The 9,430-nt window shown below is 49.8% G+C and overlaps 1 protein-coding gene across 1 annotated transcript in view; it reads left to right on the plus strand.

Moving 5' to 3' along the window:
- P4HA2 (prolyl 4-hydroxylase subunit alpha 2) overlaps positions 1-9,430 on the plus strand; it is a 43,735-nt gene that overhangs the window by 30,815 nt on the left and 3,490 nt on the right. Inside the window, exons 12-15 of the mRNA XM_019642163.1 lie at positions 3,106-3,253; positions 3,482-3,581; positions 7,427-7,480; positions 8,037-8,102. Coding sequence (XP_019497708.1) covers positions 3,106-3,253; positions 3,482-3,581; positions 7,427-7,480; positions 8,037-8,102 — 368 coding nt within the window. The remainder of the gene's footprint in view (positions 1-3,105; positions 3,254-3,481; positions 3,582-7,426; positions 7,481-8,036; positions 8,103-9,430) is intronic.

The following is a 9,430-nucleotide window of genomic DNA, read 5'->3' on the forward strand; positions in this document are numbered from 1 at the left end:
GGAGGGTGTTCCAATACAGTTATTTGTTGACTGGCTAAAAACTCCCTCACAGACAGTGCTGTGTGAGCTGGTGCATTGTCGTGATGCAAGAGCCATGAATTGTTGGCGAAAAGTTCAGGTTGTTTTCGTCTAACTTCTTCATGCAGCCTTTTCAGCACTTTCAAATAGTAAACTTAGTTAACTGGTTGCCCAGTTGGTACAAATTCATAATGAATAACCCATCTGATATCAAAAAAGGTTAGCAACATTGTTGGAACAAGTTCGTGAACTTAATTGTTAGACCTCGTATGCTAAATGATTGTAAAAGTGTATTTCATAGTAATAGCTAATGTTCACTGAGTTCTTAAGTGTGACAGACCTTGTTCTAGTGATTAGCATATGTTAACCGGGATGTCTATTCAGCAGGCTCTGTCATTACCTTCATCTTACCCACAAGGGAACTGAGACTTGTGCAGGTCACAGCAAGTCCTTGAATCCAACTCCTTCCTCTTGGTTTTTAGCTAATTCTCTTGGGTTGTTCAGATAGTATTATCATCTGCAAATAAGAAAAATTTTGGCTTCTCCTTCTTAAGAGTTATAGTTCTTTTGTTTTTAGTGTCTTATTGAACTGCCCAGAACTTTTGGATTCTTGATACGAAAGGCATCCTTGTCTTATTCCTGAATTAACTGAAAATGTGTTATTTCACTGCTAAGTATGCAGTTGGATGTTGGTTTTGTATATATGTCATCATGTTGTAAAGTTATTCTTCTTTTTCTAGTGCATAAAAGATTTTCTGTCATTTGACATTTGTCAAAGAGAACTGCTTGCTGCCATCTCCGTGCCCTTTTCTTATCACTGGTGATTAGGAGGGAAAATTTAGCTGGTGCCTCTATTGCTCTGCTCCTAATAGAACTGTAGTAGCTAGGAGGCCCAAAGCTCGTGGAGGGACCTAAAAGGTTTCTGTCCTGGCCCCCTGGACCTCATCTTGGAATGACTTTGGTTTGAGGTACTAGGACATGTAGGACTCAGAGTCAGTTGCTGTACCATTGATGTGGCTGAGGCAGGGTCTAGCCAGTGCTTGTGGAAAATGGGGATCAGGACCCAGCCCTTTGCACTCCCCAGATCAGCTTCAAAGCCTGGGAAGAAAACCACTTTCTGGTTGCCAGGTGAGCAAGGTACTGTTGCGCCTGAATTTCCTGAGATTCCTCCCTTGTCCCTCAGACCCAGGCACTGACACACTTCTGTGTGTGTGTGTGTGTGTGTGTGTGTGTGTGTTTCATGTGGGTGCATGTGTACATGTGTGTGTGGCAGGGGCAGTGGGGGGCAGTACTGGGAAAACTTGTCTTTGAACAGAAGCCATGTGAAGAGACAAACATGTTGGCTATTATGAGCTGACCTCTCGTTTCCGGAGCCTGGGAGGGACAGATGCTATGCTGGCTTTGAAGTGGGGCCGATGAGCTTAAGTTGGCCTGTGTGGAATGCTTGGCAGCTGCCTGCAAGTCCCCAGTCTGCTTTCAAAATAGCCCTGTCTGTCCCTGGGAGCGGAGCACAGCTGCCCAGAGCCTGCTTGTGGGCGTCAGGCCAGCAGTGAGGCTCAGATGCTAGGATGGGGTCTAGCTGTGGCTGCAGTTGTTGTCAGGGAGGAGCCATAGACACGAGCTCTCAGGGAAGCCCTCTGTGCTGGGTACACTGGCCATGCCGCAGCAGCAGTGTCCAGGTTGGCCGATCTCACCTCCTGCCCAGCCTTCTGGTCCATCCACTCCTCTCCGTACTTTCTGCCACCCCCTGCCCAGGCCACCACCACCTCGTGCCCTGACTTCTGCCTTGACCTCCTCATTGGCCTTGCTCTGATTCTGGTCCCTCCTTAGTCAGCTTTCCACTAGGCATCCACAGGGATCCTTCTTACATTCAGATTGTGAGTGTCCCTCCCTTGTGTAAATCCTTCCTGTTTTTCATTGGCCACAAGGTCACATCTAGGCCCAGCCCCCACTGGCCTCTTCAGCCTGTTCTCTTACCTCTAACTTTTAATCCACAGTCATAGTGCTACACCCATCTTCATTCCCGGGCCTCTGCTTTGCTGTTCCTTCCCTCTTCCTGTAATACTTCCCCACTTGGCTAACTCCTGCTACCCTTCAAATCTCAGGTAGGTGGTTCCTGCTTCAGGAAACCATTCTTGACCCTACAGACTGAGCTCCCACAGACATTAAGCTTACCCTTCTCCCAGCTCTTCCCATGCTGTGTGGCAATTACCCAGGTTGTTTTCTGCCTTCTCCACTTGACTGAGTTGCAAGATGGCAGGGACCATGTTCTGGTTACCCAGCATAGTGCCAGGCGCGTAGTAGGCACTCATTAAGTATTTATTGAAATTAAGGGGAAGTGCTGTTGGGGTGGGGCTGTTTGGGTCTGTGGTCTCACCTATGTGAGGTTATTAGGACAGTCTGCAGCTGGAGCACTGGGGGCTGGCTGTGGGCAGCAGGTCCTTCCTGGGAGTATGACCGCACCTGTCTATAGAGACTGGGGGAGGTAAGGTAGGAGGGAGCGTGTGTGTATGTGAAGTGTGTATGTGGGGTAGGTGGCTTCAGGCAGCAGTTCACTTACATCGACTTGTAGAGTCCTTTCCTGATTCTGTCATCTGACCTTGCAAGGCTCCTGAGGGAGAGAAAACCGCGCTTCCTATGTTTTCTCCTGTAGCAGCAGGAGCCCAGTGTTCGGGTAGGTTTCTTGACAGAGGAGGCCACCGAGGTTCCAAAGGATGGTGGACTTGACCAAGCTGAGAGGAGTGTGCAGGGTTGAGGCTCAGGGTCGGTGGCACAGTGTGAATGTGGTGGGAGCAGCCATGCTCAGCTGTGCTCAGGCAGGGGTGGTGTGTGGACCTGGTGAGAAAGGGGGCTGTCCAGGCAGGTGAGTGGCTGCACAAAGCAGACTCCACAGGCATCATTCTGTAGACAACACGGACCTTGGTGGGAGCAGGGGTGGGCAGGGACCGAGCAGGTTGGGGGTCAGGGTCTGAGAGCAGAGCAGAAATGTGGAAGCCTCAGACTACTGCCCTGGCCTGGCTTGCCGGATCCTGGGGCCTTGGATAGAGCCACTGCCTGCAAAGCGTCTTTCCCCTCTAGTCTGACTGGCAAGTCTGATCCCAGTCTCTCCAGGAAAACACTCCAGGCAAAGAAGGATAAATCTGCCCTCTCTTCCTGCCTTCCAGCTTGCACGAGCCACTGTTCGTGATCCCAAGACAGGTGTCCTCACTGTCGCCAGTTACAGGGTTTCAAAAAGGTTAGCAAAGGTGATGGTGGCAGGGTGACCGCTCAAGCCTCAACTGCAGGGCCTCCCAGTTCCTACCCCATGACTCCCAAGGGAGGGTGGCTTGGCTGGTCCCACCTGCGGGCACCTCTCCCCCTTCACACACTCACCCTGTACTGCCTGTCAGTGTTGGCGCTGACCCTGGAGAGAACCTTAACCTTGCCTGCCTTCCCCACCACTCTCCCCTCTCCTCTGGCTTAGCTCCTGGCTAGAGGAGAATGATGACCCGGTTGTGGCTCGACTGAATCTTCGGATGCAGCACATCACAGGACTCACAGTAAAGACTGCAGAATTATTGCAGGTATGGCCGTCCTTGGGACCCCGGAGGTGGGATGGGGAACTTCTGCCTGGATGGTCTCCCATGGTGACCAGGGCCAGGCCTAGGGAGGCTTACCCAGCAAACTATGAACTGCACAAGGCTGTGACTATGGAGCGACCTCACATCGGGAGGCCAGAAATTAAGCATGCCTGCTGGCATTCAATAGTTAGCATGCAACAAATACCAATTGAGTATAGTCTGTGTGCCCAGGTGTCATTTTAGGAGTTAGGGAACAGCGGTGGGCACGGCAGGCCCATTCATGTCTCCTTGACTGCAGAAGCTGACACCCTGAGTTGTTCCAGGGACCCCTCTAGGAGAGCTGTACATATCTTCAGAGGTCACGGTTGAGTCCTAGTCAAATGCACTTGGAGGTGAAATGTTCTGTGCTACATTGGTCAGAGTGAGAGGTCTAGACTGGTTGGCTGGTGAAGGTGGAGTGCTCTTTTCAAGGTACCCCCGTGGACCCCTGGCTTCCTGCCTATTTCAGAGGTGATTGTGAAGACATGTGGCAGCACCGTGCTAAAAAGTTTTAGGTGAAGCTCCTAATAATAAATTCTCGGTCTACTGAGTTCAGGTCAGCACTGGCCATGCACCCTTCTGAACATCGGCACTTCCGATGGCCTGAGACACTTGCTGCAGAAGTTTCACTGGCTGTTTTCTAGAGTCTCTTGGATCTGTGTGCCCCAATTTCCTGTGTATTTAAGGATCACACCCTTCATCTTTAGGCTTGGCATGTGGATCTGATCAACTCTAGATCTCATTAGAGTATTGAACTGAAGATCATTTGGAAGAGATTCTCTGAACTTTTGCCTTGGACACACCCAAGCAAATCAGCACTCAATTTTTTATTTTTCCTCATAACTGTGTCAGCAATCAGAAAACCAAATTTGAAGGCCATCTTTATGGATTTGTGTGAAGTCCACCACAGTTTGTAAAAACACACCTATTACCTTATAGTCTTCTGAAAACTTGATGTAATCTTTTCAGTTCAGCTCAACTTAGTGGTGAGCACGCTGATAAAGGACTTCTGCCACATCTCCCACTTCCTTCTTAGGTGTGAGAACACCTCCATTCCATCAGTACTAAGGGCTCTCAGTGCACTCGGAGCATCCCTGTTGACATTATCACACTTTGTGTCTTCCTGAAGCAGGGTTTTGTTGTTAAGCTATCTGCCACTGCCTCCTGATATCAGAGCTGGTGCGAGGACTCTCATGATCCTGGTCAAGGGACGACATTCTGCTTGAGTGGCTGATTGCATACCATGGACTAAGGGGCTGAGAAGAGTGGACACAGCCTGTGCCCCTGTTGCTCTCCTGGCTGGCCTCCCAGCTGCACCCTCTGGGCCCTGTCTCACATGTAGCCCCAGAAGATACATCATCGTGCTTGGACTGGCTTCTCTGTCATAACCCTGGTTTCATGTCACCCGGCCTCTCATCGTGTTGTAGCTCAACGGATGATGGGGATCTGAATGCCAGCCCTCCCAGTGGAGGGGCTCTTTTGGAAGTTGAGGTCTTCTGGAAGATTCACACCACTGCCAGGGGGCTGAGACACCATTTTTGTTTGCTTTCTTCTGCTAGGAGCTGTCTTTGGTGTTTCCTTTGCCAGCCAGCAGTGTTGAAAGCTTTGATTCTGTGTGGTCTGGGGGACAGGAACCTGGGCTTCAGCATCTGTCTCTAAGAGTACATTCCACATTGACCGCTTGCAGTGTGATAAAGGTCACCTGCCCTCACGCCAGGGTCCCCATGGGAATGCTGCAGGCTTCTGCAAGGGAACTGGTTCTTCTGCTTGTTGCAACTCTTTCAGCTACTGTTGATGTGTTTGCTGTAGATTATTTAGAAGAGAAAAAAGGGCAGTTGAGGTTTTCTTGTGAATTGGGTGAGGGCCAGATATAGGAAGAGAAGCTACATGGCTAGAATTCTCTAAAATGGAAGACACTTCTGAGTCGATGTCTCAGCTACACCAAAAAAGTGATTTCTAACCACTTGTTTTTTTTGGCCTTCACTCTGATCTCAGTATCATAGAAACCCATGTCTTTAAATGACTGGCTGTTATACTTTCGTAACAAAAAGTCTAAAGAGTCAAATGAATTAGTGCTGATGTCCAGCTGCTTGTTCTTAAAGGTGTGAGTCTGGGGACAGGAATTTGCCCAGACAGTGAATCCGATTGCTGCAAATCCAGACGTTTCCATGATATTTACACTATTTGGGGACAGTATTAAAGAGTGTAGGTGTAATCGCTTCAGCATCATGATCAGCTGTGACTCCCCAACTGTGAAAAGGTGAGCCAGCTGGAGCAACGCCGCTGCTTTCGTGACCTGGGATCTGAAAATGTAAGGACTCCATCCAACAAGTGGGAGTGTTGGAAAATGCAGCCATGCTCTGCAGCTCCAGCCACAAGCAGTGATCGAATTTTCCTGAGTATAGAGGCACACTAACCATAGTCATGTTTAAAATTTTCTTTAAGTTCTCAACGAGAGTAGGTCCAAAGAAAAAGCATTTGTACTGTCGCTTCCTCAGCCATTCTGGCACTTCCCTCCTCAGAGGCACGCCTGCAGCCACAGAGCCACCCGCTGAGTCAGGACCCCTGCACAGTTGACAGGATTTCCAGGTGTTTGGGTATGGGAATCTTAAAGGCCGAAGCAGTAGATGACAACTTTTTTTCATCCACTGATCCTTCATATCAGAATTTTCATTTTTGTGGAGATGAAAAATCATGCTGCCCCAATTCTACATGTCATCAATCACATTAGACAAATATTGTCTGTGCTCCAACACTGAGATTTCCTCTCTTGTGAAGCCCACCCTCCCTTGCTTTCCTTCATGTCTAAGGTACTCCGTTATTGCCAGTTTTGCAGCGTCTCACCTGACTATTGGAATCGCCAAAAAGGGTACACTGAAATTACCAATTTTCTGAGGAGTAATAATAGCTCAGCCCCAAAAGTTTTTAGGGTTTCAGTAAGACACAGTAGCCAAGTGTTCCCAGATGGACACTGGTGCTACCACTTGATTGACTTCGCCTTGGACTTAGTCTCTCTTTCTACCTACTAAATATAAAATAACCATAATGATTTAAGACTTGCATTTGCTGATAAACTGTTCACAAAGGTATTTATAATTTTCTAATCCAATTAACTACACCTGGTAGTTGCTGTAGCTCAGGTGGTTCAGGTCCTATTCTGGGTCCAGGCTCCTGCTGGGGGTGCCAAAGCAGGGCAGCGGTCCTTGGCCACCTTGTAGCCACCCGCATCCTGCTGCTTTACTTGGAGGCAGAAGTACTTCATGCAGTGGGCCCCTGTGGGGTGGGAAGATATGTTAGCCCTGCTCAGCCTGACCAGGAACAGCTGTGGCGCACCGTGACAAAGGTGGCAGGAGTAGTGCCAGGCACTGAGTAGCTCCCAAACTAGCATTAAAAACAAAACAAAACAAAAATTCCAATCTTGAGTTTGTTGTTGTCTTTCAATTACCTTCTCATTATCTCCCAAACAAACAGGGCCCAGGCCGGGGCCTGCCTCCAGGGCTCCCTCTGCTGCCATCTGAGTGTCTCTGAAGGGCTGGAGCTTGATAGTGGCCACATGCGGTGGCTCACTTTGTTCAGTTTGGGAAGCCACGTTTGTGCTGTAGCCTTATTCTTCCTCTGGCTGGAGACCCATTTGCAGCCTTTGTGCTGCCTGTGATGCCCGGGCATAGTTACCCGCCACCTTAACGAGGCTGGTCTTGGGGATTCTGGTTGTTAGGGGTTTATGTGGTTCTGGTTGTTACCTGGAGAGATGGGCTGCCTCAGGGCTGTTTGTGCTGCTAACATGGTCCAACGCTGTTATTTTCCACCAGGTTGCTAATTACGGGATGGGAGGACAGTACGAGCCACATTTCGACTTCTCTAGGGTAAGGCCCTGATCACCCTAAGGGCCCTGCTCCAGCGGGTTTGAGAAGGCTGGAGCTTCTGGGAGCACCTCAGTCTCCACATCAGGCTCCCCAACCTCACCAGGGCCAACTCTTTGTTACTGGAGAAGCCCGAATCTGGATCCACGGGGCCTGCAGAGCCCAGTGCGGCCTGGCTGTTTCCCCCATGATGTGGGGAGTGCTCTTCCCGCCCAGCTCTGTTGTTTTCTGCCTTGACTCTAAAGCAGAAGCCCTCACTAGGTCTGTGAAAGCTACTCCTGCTCCCCTCACCCCATCCCCTGCCAGGGTGTACTTGGCAGCCTTGGCTCATGGTCCAGCTGATGTGGGGACCACACACTTATTACCTCCCCTGACCCTTTTGGCCCCCAGTCCTGTGGGTGGTGGGTGAAGTCAGTTGCAAACTTGGGTGAAAGTTGTTGTTTGTTGCAGCGACCTTTTGACAGCGGCCTGAAAACGGAGGGGAATAGGTTAGCGACGTTTCTTAACTATGTAAGTATCGGGGCGAGGACTGCCTGTTCACTCTCACTTAATTTTATAGAACGATGAGCAAGATGTTTTCAAGCATTTAGGGACGGGGAATCGTGTGGCCACGTTCTTAAACTATGTGAGTATGATGTGTGCGGTGTGTGGGCCTTCAGGGGAGCCTGGGTCTAGGATGCTCTCATACCCACTCCTGTCAGGGCTGATACCGCCAGCATTGCTCAGTGGCTGGGCTCTTCTGGCCCTCAGCACCCTTCTGGGCTGGAATAGAGTTGGCCTTTGTTTTCACTTGTAGGCTCCCTCTACCCCCCAAGACTTTCACATCCCTGGCTTCTTTTTGATGGGCCCAGTGCTAGTCTGAATTTCTGGCATGGATGCCCTGGCAGGTTCCCTCCTTGGCAGCAGAGTTAGGAGGTAGCCATGGGTGCCCAGACTCAGTGGCCTGCCTCCCACCTGCTGCTTGTGCTCCAGCCATGGGCCGATGGGTTTACCTCTCACACGGGGAACAGTTTCCTCTCTCCTCTGCTGAGGGAGCCAGCTCTGAAGAGACATAGAAGCTGTCAAACTTAGAGACAGAAGCCTGTGTTCATTTTTTCCTTTGGTCTCTCACTTAAGTTTTTATGTGCTGGGGACTGCCACGAACATGCTGGTGAGCAGGACATGTGTGGTCTCTTTTGAAGACTTATGGTCTAATAGGAGAAGCTTACTTTAAACATAGGAGAGGTAATTGTTTAGTCACCATGGTGACAAGTGCTTTGAAGAAGTAGCTCAGGGTTGGGGTTCAGAGAAGGCCTCCCTTGGGAAGTAGAATGTCAATATTGAGAATTGAAGGTTGAGTGGAAATTAGTTGGTGGAATTTGGTTTCTGGTAGAGGAAAAAGAGTGTGTGGAGACCTGGAAGAGGGAAGGAGTGTGGGATGTTGGAAAAATAGAAAAAGGCTAATGGCTCAGAGGCAGTGCATGAGTTGAGAGTGACTAAAGGGAGAGGCTGGTGAGACTGACAGGCCTTTGGGTTCTAGGAAAGAGCCTGGATTTGATCTCCAGGGCTGTGGCCATCAGGGGTTTTCATTCATTTTCCATGTCTGTCGAGTGCCCTTCAGTGTGTCTGGTATGTGTCCTGTGGAAATATTTGTTAGCTCCAAATGTTATTACATTATAGGCAGAAACCTTGCAGGGAGACAGCCAGATGAGAAAGAAGTGGTACTTTGGACATGAGTTGAGGCACACTCTGTGGTCATGAGTGCAGCCTCATTTCCATGGAATTTGTGTTCTGTTTGGTTTGAGTCCTCAGCATGAGAGAAAGTGGGGCCTCTGGAGAGACAGTGCCCTCCCTGCCCACCTGGATGGCCCTGGGGGAGGAGGCGCTGCTCTGTGCTGGTGAGGGTCTAAATCAGCGGTTCTCAACCTTCTTAATGCCGCGACCCCTTAATACAGTTCCTCATGTTGTGGTGAC

This window comes from Hipposideros armiger, unplaced genomic scaffold, assembly GCF_001890085.2.
Source record: "Hipposideros armiger isolate ML-2016 unplaced genomic scaffold, ASM189008v1 scaffold_66, whole genome shotgun sequence".
Taxonomy (NCBI): Eukaryota; Metazoa; Chordata; class Mammalia; order Chiroptera; family Hipposideridae; genus Hipposideros; species Hipposideros armiger.